This window comes from Larimichthys crocea, unplaced genomic scaffold, assembly GCF_000972845.2.
Source record: "Larimichthys crocea isolate SSNF unplaced genomic scaffold, L_crocea_2.0 scaffold97, whole genome shotgun sequence".
In the NCBI taxonomy this organism is placed as follows: domain Eukaryota; kingdom Metazoa; phylum Chordata; class Actinopteri; family Sciaenidae; genus Larimichthys; species Larimichthys crocea.
The window spans coordinates 2,073,292-2,092,834 of record NW_020861315.1 but is presented as its reverse complement, the minus strand read 5'-3'; the positions used below and the strand labels follow the sequence as shown (position 1 = coordinate 2,092,834).

Below are 19,543 nucleotides of genomic sequence, written 5' to 3'. Positions count from 1 at the left end.
GAAATCCTGTGGCTTCTGTTAAAAGATTATGTACACTGTCTGATCCTCTCTGTATGAAACGTATACTGTCGAGGCTCAGCATTAGACCAAACACCCGACACATCACATTGGAGAATGTTTACAAAAGTCTGCCCACTGTTACTGTAATTGCGGGTCCCAACCCGGTGCACTGTAGATGTGGCTGGTGTGCATCCAAAACACACAAACCCACACACATACCAGAGCGTGTCTCTCTACCCTGTCTTCACAAAACCATAATGTCAGAAATATTTCTTTGCTCTCTTAACACATGATCATTACAGTTTGGTGAGATGGCTGCCTGACTAAGCGTTTTGGAGGCATGTCCTGACACTGTCTTATCGTCTCGTCTGCCAACTGTCTCTGCTCACACTTTGCAATTATGTGAACCCACAGTGCTACACTCTCAAGCCTGGGTTGGGACCGAGGTATTAACTGGAAACCCCTCCTTCCTCTGCCCAATACTCCATCATGAGCTATCATTCGCCTGCAAAGGATCAGAGGCAAAATAACTGTGTTCTGCCAACTAAATGGAGTGGAAAAAGTAATGGAAACACCTCACAGAAAAGGATTTCAGTTCTGAAGTACGTTAAAGTGAGCCTATGTCATTTAGATTAGCTGCCACAGTGGACACAAGTTATGTTATTATGGTGTGGCAGTACACGCCAAAATGTAGAGAGTCATAAAGAGGAGAAAATAACTCTGTAATGTCAGTTACACAGCAATATCTATGCACAGTTAGCTACATTAGTCACCAAAATACTGCTCCACCAAGTAAGGCTGTGAATCCAGCAATGGTATGTTTTATTGGTTGCAAATTCAACTTTTTAACTAGAAGTGGACGGTAATTCTTCTTTCAAAAGTTACATAGTTTCACTTTAACCACACTCTGTAATCTCTGTAAAACCACATGAGCATCAGTGAAAGGAAAAAAATGAAAAATGATAAAGGTTATTCATGGAACTGTCTCATATAAATCATATCAACACACTTTTTATACAAGAGAAGAAGCAGCCACAAGATGAAACCAGAGACGGATTAACAGGTACAAGAGATGATAAAGCGATTTACAAATGCAGCTAATGAGCATGTAACCTAAAACAAAGAACCTTTTATAGAAGTAGTGTTTGCATTGTTGATTTAATTATTTCCAAATTCCTTTTCAAGTGTTTTTTATTCAACCCCCTGTGTATTAATACCTACCTGGAGTTTGTCCCAGTATATGAATGCATCATGTTCTGCCTTCAGCAACAACATCCACCAAACTGTTTACTGCTGTTGTCTATGAAACGGCTATAAAACACAAAATTACATCACCGTAAGCACCTGTTTTGCTTTGATACATAATTCCAGACTACAGTTGTGTATTTTACTTGAAGATAAAGCTTTAGAAAGTTTAATTATGACTGCTGCAGGCAATGCAGTTTTAGATTTAAGTGAAGAGGATTAGGTGTTTCCCCAAAGGGATCCTCGTCCTCTATAAAAATAAAAACCAGTGCGGCTGCATTCCCTCTTTAGTGCCACGTGTGAGCTGCCATCTCCTTGCCAGTGTGAAGCCTACGACTAGCCCAGCTGTGCTGGCTCCTTTTTTTTGAAGAACTGCCAGCCAGCATCCTACAGCCCATTAGAGAGAAGTGATGAGCTATGTGGATGACCAGTTGCCTTACAGCAAGTTAAAGTGATTGTTCCAGGTCACAAAAGTGTTTTATTTGTTTTTGCTCTGAAGTGTGTGAGGTTTTCTATAAAGCTGCCAAAAACTATTAAAGCACACACCGGTCTCCCTTATGTGAGGACAAATTTCTCCTGTACTGTTGTTTAAAATGAAAGTCTCAGTGAAATTTGTCACTGTCTAGAGAGGAGACCTCAGTTATCCTGTCTTGACTGACTACCTCCCTTTTTCAAATCAGTCTAGCCAACGCAGGCCAGGTAGCTGAAATTGCTTTTTTTTATCCCCAAAATGCCTGGAAGGTTTTGTCAAAACCAGGAAAAAGTGGCGGTTTTGTCTGTATCTGTCTGGAAGCCAAACCTCTGCCCTCATGATGGAAGGGCGGTGGATGCCCTGCAGTACAAAGGACTTTTAGAGGTTGCAATTCACCTTGACCTAATAGAAGCAAACATGCACACACTCCTATACTTTTTGCACACATGATGAAAAATGTATGAAACCTTGCTATCTTGCTAATGACTGTCTCCTTTCATTATTCACATGCATCTCTTTAATTCTCTCTTTTAATCTCATCCCGCTGCTACATTTATGACTCTGTTCTCTTTTCTTGTTTCCATTTCTTTCTTATGCACTGCTGAGCACCAGAGAGCCTGCTCTGCTTCTTATTCCTTGCTCCCGCTTGACTCAAAATGAATACTGAATATAATAGTGTACCGTCTCATTTTGACTATAATACCAGTATGCATGTATGCTGTTTTGATGGGGGTGGTGGAAATAAGTAGGTCAAGACAGCATCTATAGTGTATTTTCCATGAGGTTTGTCTGACTGTGAGTGCTTGTTTCCTTGCAGAGACCTGTGCAGTGAACAATGGCGGCTGTGATAGCACATGTCATGATTCAGTGACAGGAGTCCGCTGCAGCTGTCCTGTTGGCTTCACTCTGCAGCCGGACCGCAAAACCTGCAAAGGTAAAGCATCGCCACTCAAACCGCTGTTGTCACCAAATTAATCACCTGCTCGTCTTATTGCTAGGCACACCGGAGCTTGTTTCTCCACCTGGAGCTCGCAGGAATTTCTTATCAAGCTATTTACCCTATCCCCACCCTCCCTTTTAGCACCCGCTAGTTGGATTTGCTCTTTATAGACTGCACTACCATTGTTTTGCACCCACAAGTGTCTGCATCCTTACCAGCTGCATATTCTGAGTAATATTTTGTCATGCCACCAGTGTTTTTCTTGACAGTTTTTCCACTACATTACCATCATTTTCTTTCTGGGTTGTGGCAGAGGATCCTCGACTCAAGTAACCTGAGCACTGCAGCAAGTTTTTGTTTTTTTTAAATAGTATGTCTAATAAAGTAAATTCCAAACTTTAAAACTAAGAAACTGAGAATTATATTAGGTGACTTAGTAAACAAAAGCACTACTTATTAGTGGTTTGACGACTTTGGAGAGAATGAGGACAATCTGGGCTTCCAGAAAAGCGGGGATAGGAATTTGTCAGCCTTCTATGTCTCGTAATGTTACACTAACAACTCTGATAAAAGTACATTGGCTTATATTAGTTTGGTTTTTGCGAGGAAACAAGAAGAAAACAAACCTAGGCAGATCTGGCACAAGACAACACAGGCTTGCTTCAGGCCTCAAGAGACAGACGCCTCATTTGTGATGATGATTCAGGATCAATCAGAGCCACTGCCAAACTTGCCAAGGCAGAGTACCATCAAAAGTAGGCACGAACACATGATATATCGATTGGGTACAGAAATAAAGAGCAGAGTAATCGGAGGGAGATGGACAATGATGATTTAGAAGCCTTGCTGCCAGGAGGCTTTAATGTGTGAGAGCTGCATCCCATTCCCCTCTTTGTTGCTTTTGTTTTCCTCACCCAAACCTACTGTTATGGTTCAGTCTCACCACTCATCGGTGCAGGCAGCTATTTAAAGATAAAAATGTGTTCAATGTGCGCTACACTGCCCGGCACCAAACGACAGCTGGTGGACGTATTGGAGCATTTAGCAGCTAAAGCAACAGATAGACCAAAAACCGTGCTAAAAGAGAGTGAATGTTGGATTTATGTTCGTCAGGTGGACACAAACACAACTTCAAATGAATGTGCTGAATGTGTGATGAGAAAAAATATGTTGGTGTTTTGTAGCTCATTTTCCTCCACACACACACGCACGACTAAAATAAAGGTTCAGTCTCAGTTTTCTTTCTTTTTCTTTTGAGATTGGCGACTTGATGATTTTCTCTTTCCACAGATATTGATGAGTGCCGTCTTAACAATGGGGGATGTGATCATGTGTGTCGAAACACGGTGGGAAGCTTTGAGTGCAGCTGCAAGAAAGGCTACAAGCTGCTGACCAATGAGAGAACTTGTCAAGGTAGGTAGCCCTTTTGACTTCCAAACAGGTTTCATGGAGACTACTACCCAAAGCGCGCCCTCGACACCACCTTGATTGTAGATTGTAAATTTTGCATTTTGCATACCTAGCCTGCTGAGAAGCCAAACAAGGCCTCTCTGGCTTGTTTGTCTGTTATATTTGGTGGTTGCCATCGCTCAGTGGGTGCTGGGAGGACTAGCTGCAGCACAAATAGAGTTTGCGATGGCCGAACACAGGTGTGGGGAATTAGAGCGCCGACTCTAAAACCTCTGGTTCTTGTATGAATTGAGCCGTGACAGAAACATCTGGTGAAAGAAGACAGGCAGGCTAGAACTGCGGAGCCGAGCTCGGCTCTCTCCGAGTGGAAAAACAGATGACATGCTATTTTTTAATTCTGTTTTCTTTGTTGATGTGGTCAATCAATATACAGCCTGGTACACATCAATGTCATGCAGTGAGTTTAGAATTGCTACGTTGAATCACACCACTCTGTACACAGTACATAAACATCTAATGTGGTCAGTGAAAATATACGCCGTGTCACTGTGCTTTGCAGCCACTTTCTTGTCACATTAAAATCTCTTTCGCCTTCTCATTATTTGGTGACGAACAATGCAAAGTTTATTTTACCCAAATAACACAGATAACTGAGAAAATGTGGTCTGTGCATGTAGGAATGTAAATCACAGCTTGTTGTCTGGGGCACCATGCCTTAACCAGCTCAGCCATGTGCTGTTTGGGTGCACAGGGGCCACTTTGGAACAGTGTTTTCCTTGTTTAGTGTTGTGTGTTTTGTCTGGAGAGGAAGGTTGTGATAAAGCTCACCTCTTCTCCTCCTGTTGAGTGAGATGTTGCCAGGCTCTCACACACTGCACACTACTGAGTCACCTGTCTGCTCCTTATCCTCTGTTCTCATTCCTTTCATTTTTTTTACCTGTGGAATGAGAGCCGGGCAAAATGAAAGCTGAGAGCGGTCTTAGTAAAGACGAAACATTATCTTAATGATTTCTCTTTTGATCCTGGAGGTTGTATCCCTGGCGTTAGCAAAAACTAAAGCAGCAGATATCCTCAGAGGTATCCTGACTTTTAGTTCCTAGTATTTGGGATTGTGTTTACGCTGCAGTGCTGAAGGTGGCAGGGTATGTCAAATAAGACCACAGTAACCTGTGGCAGAGAAGTTGAACCGGAATCAGCTTTTGGAGAAATGCAACCCAGTGTCACGCTGCAGTGGCCAATCTGACAATCAGACCACTCAAAGTGCTCCACACACAATGTCATTGAAATTAAGGCTGACCAGCTGGACTAAGCCATGATACTTTCCTAGTACTGACCTTACTTAGTTTATTTTGTGTACTCAGCTATTACATCTGTGTATGGCCTTCAGTCTATGCTGCAAAACAGTGACCCAAAGAAGCTTCCTTTGGTTTGTGTCCCATTAGTTTTGAGAGCTGTGGTTAAGCGACAGACAGCGGATGAGAGTATGGGAGCGCTGATAGTGAGATTAACACTGAAAAAAAGTTATTTTCTGAGTTTCATAGCAGTTATGTGCGTCACAAGCACTCGCCCTTCACACTGATGCACAGCCACAGCCCATCGAAGCAATTCCTAAATTTGGTTTTAGAACGACTGTATGAGACCCGCTCCACCTTCAGTTTGTAATGCAGGATTTAAAAAATGTAAGTTTCTGTGCCTATGCTGACGGCGTCAGTATTTACAAAACCTCTCCCGAGACATTATTACTTCATGTGTATCAAATCCCCTTAAAATTTCCCAAACATGACTGTGTGATTCAGTGGTTTCATTTTATTCAGTAATCCTGCATGCATCTCTCCTATGAGCATAAATCCAGAGCTGGCAGATTAACGAGATTTAAGGTGAGCTGTAGCTACGGTACAGTATTCCAGTTTTGTTGTTAAGTGCTTGGTGGTGGGTCATGGTGTTCAGTAACACTTAAACAGACGTGTGCTGTCTCCACGAGGTGTTGAGATGTGTAAACTGAACTCAGGGTTTATCTTGGTTTAAACAGTCATGGTGTTTCCCTGCTGTCAGTGGACCATGGCCCATAAGTCAGGATGGGGCATGTCTGCTGAGCCCCTGCCAGCATTCCTCCAACCTTCAACACCCTCCAAAGTCTTCTTCTCATCTCCTTCGCACTTGTAATCCATATGAGGGCACTCAGGGAGATGTTCATCAAATGCCATGTTGTCTCCTGGGGGAACATCTATGATAGAGCTCTTATCTGTTCTGTATAAACAACAGTGACGTTTTCTCACTTTCAGTCAACTTCATTTTCCCCTAATATCGAGCAAAGGTGGGGGCTAAAATGATGAATCGAGTCCTGACATCCAGGTCAGTCTGTTGCAGTGAGTGGGCAGAGAACAGAGAGAAAAAAATGAGGAATACTTGATGGAAACTCTTGATTTGTTGTTTCCATATCACTGTTCTTTATCTTTTTTTTATCTTTCTATGCTCCCCTGCACGTATTTCATGATGCAGTCTTGCCTCCCCACTGCATACTTCACCTTATCTGCCTGATAAATAAGGGTTGTAGTATCAGGACTCCCAGATGTCTTCACACATCTATTCTGTAGCGTGGCACAACACAAAACTATATAATGATAAGTTGCAGATCGACTTCTGGCATCACTTATTGCATTTTTCGAGGGTAAACTCAGTCACCACGCCTAATCTCCAAAGGGGTTTAGACTCTTCGCCTACAAGTGTGCTGAGCAAAGTTTATGCTTAATACACCGAAAACAATTACTTTTGCAATGCCTCATAGAGCATGTGCAAGAGCATGCTGCTCTCATCTACCACTGCTGTTATGACTGTCCTGAGGCCAAACAGCGAGGACTGTATGAGTTTTTCATCTTTTTTTGTGCTCACTTTTTTGACCTCTCTATATAGAACCAGTGCATCAGGCTTTGAAAGATCATTTTTTTGTGAGATAAATTGTAGTTATTTTTGTAGATAATTCATCTAGATGAGTTTGAGTTGAGCCATGTGTGCGTCTGTCTTTTTCTTAAATGTTAGAACGTCGCCTTGTGGATGAAGCTTTGTGAAGTTTCTGAAACCTTGTGTGCTCTTTTGTAAACTGTTCACTTAACTGTAAAAAAAAGTTCTTAATCTCAGCACATTTTCATCTTCTTGATGCTTTCATGACAAGTATTAACCTCAATGACAGTCTTCACTGTCTGAGTTCAGCTGTATTGTACATGCCAAGTGTGAATATTTTGTGCTTATACTGAACAACTATACAAGATTTGTGCAGACGTTTATCAGTCTGTCTTCTTGGTTTCTTCAAGGTAACCCATTATTTACCTGAACTCCTATAATTGCTGTGAAATACCTGCGTCATCTGTTTGATGGTGGCTGGCGCTGCCTCTTAACCTGGAGGAGCCACAGATATTGTCGATGAAAGCATGATATTCCTGGGAAAATCCTGGGAACCTTTCTTAAATTAGCCTGTTAGACATCCAGCAAAGTTAAAGCACATCCCCATTTTCTCCTAACATGTGCTGCCTGGGCTTGACACAGATTATTGCTGACATTAAAGGAAACCTTGATGGTAATAAAATTAAATATCATCTATCTGCTGTAGCTTTATTTATCAGTTGTTGTGGTCTTTGAAGCCGTGGCATTTAAACAACTTATCAGGATGCATGTGTAAGAGAGCAGACAAGCTAAAAAGATAATGCATCTACACATATCTGACATATTTATCTAAATACTACAATGATATTACAATACTTTATAAACACATTATGTGCATATGTCCTCAGATTATGGGGTTTCTAAAAATACTGAGTCATTTAAGGTGAGGAGAAAAGGTGAAGTGATTGACAAGTTCTATGTGGAGAGAAGAAAAAACAGCACTTCAGCTCCTATTACCAGGTGAAGAGCAGATTTTCTTTTGACTCCTGCTGTGGTCGCTTGTTATTTAAAAAAAAAAAATCTATTTCTGTGCATCGAAACGAAAAACTGCAGACTCCAGGAGGTCAACCGCTATAACAAGTAACAAATAGAAGACGTCTTCCTTTCAGAAGATACTTCTTCTTTTGTTGTGACATGCGACTTGACCCATTGCAATTTGTTACAAACAATGAATACAATACAGCACAAAAGATGAAAACAGGAAAATGTGCCATGACGGGAGGATGGAAGAGTCCTGTTTGAAAAAATTGACATTTTTTTTCTTGTGATTTGTTGAACTGTTTGAGAAGTTTCTAACAGCCTGTCTTTCTCTCTATACAGACATTGACGAGTGCTCTTTCGACCGTGCCTGTGACCACTTTTGTGTCAACTCTGCCGGCAGTTTCCAATGTCTCTGTAATAAAGGCTACGTCCTCTATGGCTTGGCACATTGTGGAGGTGAGCCAACACGTCTGTTTCTTAACTTTCCTGTCCATCACTCTCCCTCTACATCCGACACGTCCTTGCTAACCCTCCATTAGTTGCTCTTGTGTTTTGCAGGAAAAAAAATAAAATTGCACTAGAAGCACATTATTAATGTTCATTTAAATTTTTACTGACAGCTTCCATAAAGCGCTCTACAATATGCAGTGTTTATTAAAGTACCATAACACTGAGTTTTAACTGATGAATTAACGAAATTTTATATACGTTATATTTAGTTTGGTTTCCTACTTTTCAGGCATTTATTATTTTTACTCACGCTTGCAGTTTTGTCCAACACTTTGGACCATACTGAAATATCTCAACAGTTATTGGATGGGTTGCCGTGACATTTTTTCCTTCATTCATGGTCCCCAGAGGATGAATCCCTTTAAAAAAAAAAGAGGATGATCCCTTTATTTTTCTTGTAGCGTCATAATCAGGTCAGTTTGTCCAATACTTTGTTTTGTGTCCAAACATGCAAAAACACTCAAATCCATCTCTCCTGTCCTGTGCACTCAGAGAGCTGCAAACCTGGCTGTTAGTCTTGTTAGATTACAACTTCACCTGTCAACTTGAAACATCTTGAAAGATAATTTATCAAACGAACATGTACTGACTCTTTATGAAATAGTAATTTCACTTCCAAACATCTGAGACTCAACACGACTGTTTTCACTGTCAGTGTGTTGTTATTATTCATCTTTTCAGCAGATGAATCATAAATCTGGATGTCACAGCATCCTTCAAAAAATTCAAAACATGGAAAAGTCCCGGCACGCACCTGCATTCTTATATAATAACTAAAAGTATATAATAACTCTGATGGATTATTTATCTCAAGCCAGTTTTGCGTCTCTGCAAGTTGGTTTTCAAATGGATTGAAATGAGCTGAAACAGGCTGCTGCCTGGAAGGCATGAAATCAATCGAAGAACTTACGCTACACTTGGCAGTAATGTAAGTGTAGACTGTTTGTGCTGTAGTTAATGGACTAAAACATTAAAAACCACCCTTATGATCCTTCAAATTGAAAGTATGACCATGTCCATCATACATTAGCAGGTACCTACTGTACTCTGGTGTGGAACAGATAGTAGAAACAGCCTTTGGTGTCAGGAGGAGGTGTGTGGGGGCGCGTCAGATCTGCCTGGCAGGCAGCAAGAGGCCCGCCAGAGCACATCAGGGTGTTGCGGTGTCCCTTTGATGGAGTGTGTATCACCAGTTAGAATCTGCTGCTGTCTCCAGCGCCTCAGGGCCTCACAGTAGTTCTAGGAGAGAGAGAGAGAGAGACAGCATATGTACTCGAAATACATAGCTTTGCAGTGATTTGTTCTGTGTTCTGTTTTTTTTTTTGGTCTGTAGTTTGACAGGTCTACTGATCAGGAATGTTGCAACAGAATGTAGAATGAGGAATGTTACCGAGATTCGAGCGCGATAACGTGTAGTATGCGACCACAGGATCTGCACAAACACAACAGTGCAGTTAGTTACACCATCAGAAAGACCGAAAAAAGTGGAATGCGCACAATATTACCGCAACGTGTCCAACACACGGATGTTGCACGTCATGCCATTTTTTTTTTTCTGTCTGTAGAGTTTTTTTTTTTTTAAATGATTTCTTACCATGCAAGCGTTATGTACTGGAGGTGGACAAAATAACAGGAACATCTTAGAGTGACCAGCTATAACCTTCCTTAAGCTCATAAAATGCTAAAATGGGAGTAAAAGAGATGTTGCCGTGCTGTTGGATTGGATTACATTGTTGCTTTTTTTTTACTCACACCCGGCCATAACTAAGGTTATGTCATTCCCTGTGCAGTTTATCAAGCAAAATATGGCTGCCGAACAATCCAGAAAGCTCTGTTCAGTGTTTAACAATAGTCTCACCCTAAACAAACCCAATTAGGTCAGTGACCTGCTGTCAGGCATTGTGCATAGGCCTGTCAACATTCCTCCCAAGTGAGAGTATATCCAGCCATTCTCTCTCTCAGCTAGCAAAACAATCTGCTCATTTCTGCTTATCTGGTAAGAAAATAGACTCTGAGCAGTTGTGACTAAATACTTTGTAAATATTTTTGAATTTACCTCATTTGATCCGGCCAGCCTTGACCTCGGCAGAAATGCTTTCTTCTGGTGATGACTAATGCATGTATACATACTCTAGAACTAAGAGAGTTCAGACCATCTAAAACTGCATCTTAAATGTTTAAAGTTCATTGAAAAACTCGGAGAAAGAAGATTGCGCTTTCGGGAAAATTCCTCTTTAAAAAACTAAGATGTTGTTTGGACTGGGATTGGATGATGTCGATAAATAAGCACACAAAAGCAATTGAAATTTAACATTTCCATGAACTCTCCCATCCCTGAATTCCTCTTCCTTTACACAAAGCGATTGTTGAGTCTAAATGTCAATTTGTCTTTTTCTTTCTGGACTCATTTCTGCACTCTTTCATAAGAGCACGCTGAGGGAAAAGAGTCTGATCTGCAAGAAAGGTCAGGATATATCTATTTATTTACATCTGAAGTATTGGGGGAACAAAGAAGTCAAAACAGCATTTACTGGCAGATGAGCTCAGCTTCCATCAGATATTCATTAGAGTTCTTTGTCCTTTAAATCAAGTGCTTTGATCCAGAGGATAAGCAGCACATTTCTCACAACATTTCCAAGCAGCTCTGGCTACACATCGGCGGAGCGCTGTTGAAGTCATCGTCTTTTTCGGGGAGTGCAGAGGCACGCAGACTGTTTTTTATTCAGGGTGAATAATTGAATGAGACAAGGAAGAGCATTTCATATCAGCAGGCCAGATCATCAATCACTGCCATTATCTCCGTCTCTCTCCCGGTGTCTCCACCGCTTGTCCACAACCTGCCGCATCCTCAGCTCTGCTCGCTAAACTAATTTTCTGTCTGGCGTCTATGGCAGCCAGCCTGCATCTGGATCCTGGATGCTTTTAGTGGGGTTTTTTTGCTCAGCATGTGTTTGAAAAGGTGATTATAATTTACTGCTCACTACAAGTCTTCCTCGCTATGGAGCAAGGAAAGGTTCTGACCGTGAAATTGAATGTGGCGACATCAAAACGAGGAATCACTTCTGTTCTTACATGCCAACACATTAATCTTCCCAGAATGTGACTCTCTTGACAGGATGAAGTGAACTGACCTCTCAGCAACTCGTCATTCACAGCTGTGCTGTTTCTTAATACTTCAGTTCCTCTTTCATTTTATTCAACAAACAAAATGACTCCAGATCTTTCTGGAGAGACCACATTGTTTGTCAGTGTTTAGGAATTTGTCATCGTCAATGAAAACCTTTTCCTCCCTTGTTTGTATTACTTGTGCATGCCCTCTAAATGTTTATTTATATATATATATATATATATATATATAAAGCATATTATATATTATATATATATTTTTTCACAGATATTGATGAATGCAGTATAAATCGCGGAGGTTGTAAATATGGCTGCATCAACTCTCTGGGGAGCTATGAGTGTACCTGTCCACCAGGGTACAAACTGCACTGGAACAGGAAAGACTGTATTGGTATGTAGCAGCGCTGCCCCCCTGTGGTTATTTCAGTGACACACACACTCAGTTTCCACTCTCTCAGCTGTCTTTGTCATCAGTGCGTGATTCTCTGTGGGTTTTATTGTCCCTCAGAGCTGGTGAAATGTTCTCCTGGACTTGTAGCACCAAAGGCTACTCTGACCTGCAGCAAGACGGGCAAGAAAGAGAGCTGCTCGCTCACCTGTGCCTCCAAGGCTCACTATCTGGCAGGTATGTCACAGTGCAATCACCAAACAGAAGTTCTTTTTAATTCAAAAACTTTAAACATTTTCTTTGCGTGTGACCTTTTTGTAGAGTCTGACAACAGCTACTCTGTGAGTTGTGGTATCCCAATCCTCAGAGGGAAATCCCCTGCCAGGCTCAACTCCAGCAGCAGTCAGAGCTGCATAGGTTCGCTGCCCTCCAGATTCCTAAACACTTTTCAACAATCCAGTCTTATCAATCACCTCTGCACGGGCTTGTCTTAAGCCGTGGCAGCAGTGTGATGTTGCAGTGTGCCTCCTACCCACTGTGCTGTGTTTGCCTGTAGAGACTTTGGCCCCTCCAGTGAAGCAGACGGCTTCTTTCAAGATCAAAAACGCCAAATGTCACCTGCACCCGAAGCTGACCGGCAGGACGGAGGACAGAGGACGAACACTTGGACCAGGTCAGTCTTCGTCTGTGCATGCATGCTATTATTTATAGACATTCAAAGGGATATGCAATAAAAAATATTGAGCTGAAATGATAAGCAGAAAAACAGAAAATGTAGCTGCTGTAACTTGTTTGACAATGGATTAATCATTTTAATAATTACTCAAGCAAAAATGCCAAATATTTACTAGTGCCAGCTGCTCAAATGAGTGTTTGTTGTTGTTTGTGTCATGTAAGATTTATATTTTGAGGTTTTAGATTGTTGGTTGGATAAAACGGGTCATTTGGGTCTGGCAAATTACTTTTTTTACTTTTTTAATTTTCTGACATTTTATAAACTAAACAGTTTGTCAATTACCCCAAAATAATAATCAGCAGATGAATCGATAATGAAAACAATCGTTTGTTCCAGCCTGAGTATAACTACGAATGATTTCTCTGCTTGAGTCATGCCTTCCAAATAATTATGAGAGTAAAGGTCCATAATTACTTCTAATCATTATTAATGTGTGTTTGGGGTTTACTGATATATCTTATACAGTATTTCCTCACAAGAAATGTGACGTTATGTCGTCCACAGGAGGCGGGCAGCCCTGCAGCAACTGCCTGGTGACATTTGTCAACCTCAAATGTGACTCCTCCAAGAAAGCTAAAGGACGACGTGCTCGCAACCCCTCTAACAAAGAGGTAACGCGCATCACTTTGGAGCTGGAGGCTGAGGTCAAACCTGGAGACACCACAGGTCAGTCATCACGTCATTTAAAACAGCAGCTTGACACCAGTTACTGCCTGTGTTGATCATATGCTCCATGCATACTGATGTGTTTGTTATTTACCCATGACCAGGGAGTTGCAATCTCAGCTGCCTCAGACAGCGCATGGAGAAGCAGGTTAAGACATATATAAAAGCTCTGAAGAAGTCCATCAACCAGGAGCGCTTCCTGATCCGAGTTGCTGGTTTGGAATACGAGGTGGCCCAAAAACTTCCCCAGGCTGCTCCCATTCAGGAGAACTGTGGGCCCGGCTGGGAGAGGGACAGCGGCCGATGTGGTAAGACCGGAGAGCTGCACCAGGAGCATCCAGATTATTAAGAACACTTGAACTGTCTAATGCGATCCAATACAACTGTTCGCCATAGAGTCTTATAGCTACAGTATAATGTTTAGTTTTTGTTGACACTGCTGTAAAGGTGTTTTATCACCGAGGTCATAGTTTGTGGTGAGGTTTTGCATTATATAGAGAGGTGTTTCTAATATCGTGCTCTTGTCTTGTAACAGAGGACAAATCAGAAAACTCAATAAAATGTAGTCCAGTATGACCTCAGTAATAAACACATAATTTAACTTGTGTCAAGAAAAACTGAGCATTATGACCTTTGTAAAGATAGATGTCATGGCAGTGCTGTTGAGTTGTATTACATTAGACTGTACCGAATAAAGGGGACACAGTTAGAAAATCTGAGCACAGTTCAAAGTTTTTCTTTTTGTTTCACTGATTAAAGTGTGTCATTTCTAACTGGAGCCGTTTGTCGATATTCTCTCAGTCAGATGCTTGCCGGGGTCTTACTACCACGGTGAGCAGGAACGCTGTGTCCAGTGTCCACCTGGCACTTTCCAGGAGAAAGAGGGGCAGCTGGCCTGTGACCTCTGTCCCGGCAGTGACGGCCACGGGCCTGTCGGGGCACGAAACATCTCCTCCTGTGCAGGTAGTTTAAAGTTCCAGGGATAACAAACAAACATATTTCTGATCAAGTGTCTTTAATCCACCTTCTCTCCACGTTTTACAAATCAAATCCAGGCCAGTGTCCGACAGGGTACTTCTCCAGCGATGGGTTCAAACCCTGTCAGCCATGCCCACAGGGCGCCTACCAACCAGATTTGGGACGGACCCTGTGCTTCCCCTGTGGGGGAGGACTGAGCACCAAGCGGGAAGGTGCCAGCTCCTTCCACGATTGTGAAGTCAAAGGTCAGTTCGTGCTTTTTATATACAGCCAAAGAAGGAAAATCTACTCAAATACTAATACAAAACCTTCCCCACTTAATGTGCATCTTCTTTTCTACCCTGCAGTTCAGTGTTCTCCAGGTCATTACTACAACACCACAGTACACCGGTGTATTCGCTGCCCAGTGGGGACGTATCAGACAGAGTTTAGACAGAACTACTGTATTTCCTGCCCTGGGAACACCACCACTGATTTTGATGGTGCCACAAGTGTCTCACAGTGCAAGAGTGAGTATGAAAATTACTGTTTTGTGTTTCTAGATATCTTAACCTTGAGATGGAAACTAATTTGTTTTTTTTTGACACTTTCTTTTTATTGTTTTTCTTTACCAATGCATAAACATTAAGAACATAAAGTAGAACATAGAACATGTTGGATTACCATACTTCTACAGTTTGATCCTTCTTTTTTTTTTTTTAAATGTCAATGTGATGGTCCTTGTCCTGTCATTTTTACATATTCAGTCCATTTCTCCCACTTCCGGTGATATTGATCCTCTTGAGTCCTTACTTTATACGTCAGTTGTTCCATAATGTGGATTTCGCCCATAACTCTGATCCAGTCTTCCAGTGGAAACTAATTTGTTTTGCTTGTGTTTGTGTCTAGACAGGCAATGTGGTGGTGAGATGGGTGAATTCATGGGTTACATTGAGTCACCTAACTATCCCGGTAATTATCCAGCTAATGTGGAGTGTATTTGGAACATCAACCCACCCAGCAAGCGCAAGATCTTAATCGTAGTGCCAGAGATTTTCCTGCCCTCGGAGGATGAGTGTGGAGATGTTCTGGTTATGAGGAAGAACTGTGAGTCTCTCTCTTTCCAGTTGTTGGTTCAATGGAATTCAGTGTTTATACTGTAAATAATTGCACCGTAACAAGAAGCAGTTCTGAAAACCTGATTAGTTACGGTTGTCCTTTCTGCCCCCCCGCAAGGGTCAGCCACATCCATCACCACCTACGAGACATGTCAGACGTACGAGCGGCCCATTGCCTTCACAGCTCGGTCCAGACGCCTCTGGATTAATTTCAAGTCCAATGAGGCCAACAGCGCCCGGGGCTTTCAGATCCCCTATGTTACTTATGATGGTATGTAGCTCATGTTATATATTTATATATATATATGTAATGAGGAGGAATTTATTTATTTTTGGTGGTGTTCATAACTAAATCCTGAATCATACTGAATACAAATATTGAGTTTTCAGACTAAGATGCGTAAGAATAACAAGAGTAACTTTATTTAAATAGCACTTTTCAAATGGCAGTTACAAAGTACTTCATGAAATATGTCAAATACAAATAATTAAGATTACAATATAAAGCAATTTATGTTTTAAAGGAGCTGGCTTGTTTGATCTCCACAGAGGCCTGATCAGTGATAGATCTACCAGAAGATCTGCACAGCTATTTTACAGTTGAAAAACAAACATCACTGCTCTCTGGTGGACAAAGTATGCAATTGCGACAGTTTCTAAATTACAAATCTGTTTTACAGTTTCTTGTTACTTGTCAACATTCATACACACTGATATATCTGCGGTAAGCTAATATCAGCCCAGCTCTACTCAACTCTAATATTTTTTTATTGGAAATATTTTCAAACAAAGAAGTCCCTGTGTCTGTTGGCAGCGTGTTCTGTGGTTTAAAGAAGACTAAACTCTGGAAAATAGTCTTGCTGCTACTGCGAGCACCGCAAACAAAACTACATCCACCATCCATCATAATCCATCATGTTGGGATGGAGGCAGATGTTCAGTATCTCAAGAAGAAGGCAAATAAAACCAAATGTATCTACATTGTAGGACTTACCACTAGAGCAAGTGAGGAAGTCTGTTTTCTGTAACTTGAACTGAACCTTTAACATCACATTGCAGCTTTTACTTTTATTTAAAATGGTTTGAGATGTCCCATAGGCCATACCAAACTACGTCAAAGGAAGTTTCTTGTGTATTACTATTTGACTGTCTAACTCGTTTTGGATACACAAGGCTTGTTTTCATTTCATTTCATGAAGTGACATGTAGAAATTATGTCTTGTGTTTTTTTTTTTTTTTTTATTCAGAGGACTATGAACAGCTCGTAGAGGACATAGTGCGAGATGGAAGACTCTATGCCTCAGAAAACCATCAAGAAATCCTCAAGGTGAGAGATTTTACTTTATTATTGATACATAAGACCACCTGGGAGAGGTGATTCAGTTAGGCACTAAGCTGCAGATTAAATCTGTTACTCTATCTGTTAGTATGTCAATGAGTCAGATAGTACATTAATATGGAAAATATTTGTTACTGCATCATGATAGTTGAGTAATTTGTCTCCCAGCATTGTGCAAGAGCTTCGGATGAAAATATGTGCACTTACATATTAAATTTAAACGTCTGTTCTTCCCTACAGGATAAAAAACTGATTAAGACTCTTTTTGATGTGCTGGCTCACCCAAACAACTACTTTAAGTACACTACTCGGGAGTCCAACGAGATGCTTCCTCGCTCTTTCATACGTCTCATAAGCAGCAAAGTATCCGCTTTCCTGCGACCTTACAAGTAAAATGTCACACAGCTGCTGAAGCGCTGGATTGTGACCCCCTCCCTGCCCTCCCCGACCACCCCCTTCCACCTTACAGACCACATCCTGCACCTTTCACAGGACTTAAAAAACATATTAGTATGTTTACCCTCTTATTTTCCATAGGCTTTGACAATAAACACTATGCAGACCTGAGAAAAACTGAAAATCCATTTGTGTTTTAGGTTTTTTGTCAGTTTCCATTCAGCACAGGTCTGCAATTCCATGCTCGAGTATGTGAGTGGGTTTGGTTTCTATTGTGTTGTGCAATGAAACCACTCAAAAAACAAAACAAAAGAAACACCCTTTTCAGAAAGTGGGAGTGACGCTTTGTGTACGCGGTTTGAGCTTGTTATTGTATTTGCTTAAATGAGCCGTCTGAGCTTCAACTCCTACCATTAAGTATGACTGTTGTGTTGTGTAAGTGTTGTGTAACCCTGGTTCCATCTTCAGTGTCTGTGCGCTGTCCTCGAGGAGGGGCGGTTGTTAAATTCATGTCGCAGCTGCATTCCACGTCATTCAAAGCCTTACTATATTTGAGCTCTTAGAGCAGTTTCCAAGGGTTTTACTGTTAAAACAGTTCATCTATGTTTTGTTACATCTGTCTAGACTGTACCGACGTTTTTCCAGCCTTCAGATCATTTCTGGTGCTCTTTTTATTTTTTAAAGCCAACTTAAATACAAAGGTGGTATAATCATTCCAGGAACGTAGTGGACATTTGGGAGATGAATAACAAACTAATAATTGTGAGAGCCACAGAATGAGATAATGTGATGTCTAGTGGAACATGTCTCAGAGAGAGAGGGAGAGAGAGAGAGAATGTCTTTGAGGGACATTATGTTTGCTGCTTCTTTAAAAAAAAAAAAAAAGGTCACTTTAATTCTTCAATCTCATATTGTCTTTCTCATGTATTCTACACACTAATAGCCACACTAATAGGTTTAAAACAAAAAAAAGGAAGCTCCACATCTGAAATAGTTCTTAAACACAGTAAGTCTCACATTGCCTGTCTACCAGTTTTATGTTTTTTTTATTTCAATCTTGTAAATAATGAAAATAAGACGAGGGTTGAATTCTTTGATCCTAATTTTCTGATGCATGACCCCCCCCCCCCCCCCCCACACACACACACCCCACACACACACACACACACACACGCACACATACAAAAATTCTGCCCTTGATGTCCCGCCCATCTCAAATCCAAAGACAACCAGTACCCGCCTTTAAAAAAACAACAACATCTCACTCACGTTTTGTTCAATGGAGACAGCTCTTCAGAAGACCGCCCAAAAATAAAGAAATAAAAAAAAGGGTGGGTCACATTCTTTTTGTTTTGTGCACTACATTTACAACACATCATCCTACCTTTGTAGTGCAAAGTGCAACAAATGAGTAACACCTTTAAAATTTGCACTATATTGTGACCTCCAACAAAGCATGTGAAATGTGTTTAAGCTGCAGACTTAAGAAATATTAAGTGTGGGCAGAGGACAAACGTCAAAAAACAAATTGAGTAATTGGTGTTTTTTTAAAAAGAGCAACCAAAACAGGGTAAACTGACTAAAAAGCTAAACACCTCGCTTCATATTAGTTTCTGCCAAATAATGAAAAGGAATAGTACAACATTTTGGGAAATGCGCTTATTGGCTTTCTTGTTAAGAGTCAGTTGAAAAGATTGATACCACTCACGTCTTTACAGTAAATAAGCTACAGCCACGAGACAGTCAGCTTAGCACAAAGACTGGAAACAGCTAGTCTGCCTCTGTCCAAAATCCTGACAATTAACATTACAGCCAATTTGTTTAAATCAGCATGAACATATCATGTTGCAGTTTTTTGGGGGGTGGGGGTGGGAGGGCGGGTTATGTGTTGCACTATTTCTTAGTCAAGCAAAGTGACTTCCTGGAGTTTCTGCTTGTTGCCTGGCAACCACGGTGACAACAGGAAGGACTTTCAGCAAGAAAGTATTTCCCAAAATTAGTCCTTTTAAAAGTCGGCTCCACCACTGCAGTCAAATTACTGATACCGACCTCTTAACTTGTATATTCAACCCTCAAATTTAATTTAATTTTTTTTTAAAGAGGGAGTGATGCCTGCTCTGATGTTTTTTGGGGGATGTTTCAGCCCCGGTCATGTAAATAGAAGATGGTACACTTCAGTGTACAGAATCTTTAAGTTCTCAAACTTTAGGATGACACAAAGGGATTTTGACTGTCAAACTTGAGGGCAACACTGGGCCAAGCCACGAAGAACTCATGTCAGTGTGAAACTCTTCCATACACGTCTCGCCAACATCAGTCAGT

At 41.1% G+C, this 19,543-nt stretch overlaps 1 protein-coding gene across 3 annotated transcripts in view; it reads left to right on the top strand.

Annotated features, from left to right (window-relative positions):
- The window catches only part of scube3 (signal peptide, CUB domain, EGF-like 3), a 68,820-nt gene extending 50,445 nt beyond the window's left edge, over positions 1 to 18,375 (top strand). For all 3 annotated transcript variants that reach the window (XM_010745545.3, XM_019257973.2, XM_027277283.1), the window contains 16 exons: positions 2,535 to 2,651; positions 3,948 to 4,070; positions 8,325 to 8,441; positions 11,890 to 12,012; positions 12,130 to 12,246; positions 12,331 to 12,426; positions 12,566 to 12,682; positions 13,250 to 13,411; positions 13,516 to 13,719; positions 14,213 to 14,374; positions 14,467 to 14,634; positions 14,737 to 14,898; positions 15,278 to 15,475; positions 15,605 to 15,757; positions 16,734 to 16,813; positions 17,066 to 18,375. In XM_010745545.3, coding sequence (XP_010743847.1) covers positions 2,535 to 2,651; positions 3,948 to 4,070; positions 8,325 to 8,441; positions 11,890 to 12,012; positions 12,130 to 12,246; positions 12,331 to 12,426; positions 12,566 to 12,682; positions 13,250 to 13,411; positions 13,516 to 13,719; positions 14,213 to 14,374; positions 14,467 to 14,634; positions 14,737 to 14,898; positions 15,278 to 15,475; positions 15,605 to 15,757; positions 16,734 to 16,813; positions 17,066 to 17,218 — 2,252 coding nt within the window. In that variant the 3' untranslated portion in view covers positions 17,219 to 18,375. The remainder of the gene's footprint in view (positions 1 to 2,534; positions 2,652 to 3,947; positions 4,071 to 8,324; positions 8,442 to 11,889; positions 12,013 to 12,129; positions 12,247 to 12,330; positions 12,427 to 12,565; positions 12,683 to 13,249; positions 13,412 to 13,515; positions 13,720 to 14,212; positions 14,375 to 14,466; positions 14,635 to 14,736; positions 14,899 to 15,277; positions 15,476 to 15,604; positions 15,758 to 16,733; positions 16,814 to 17,065) is intronic.
- The last annotated feature ends 1,168 nt before the right edge of the window (positions 18,376 to 19,543 follow it).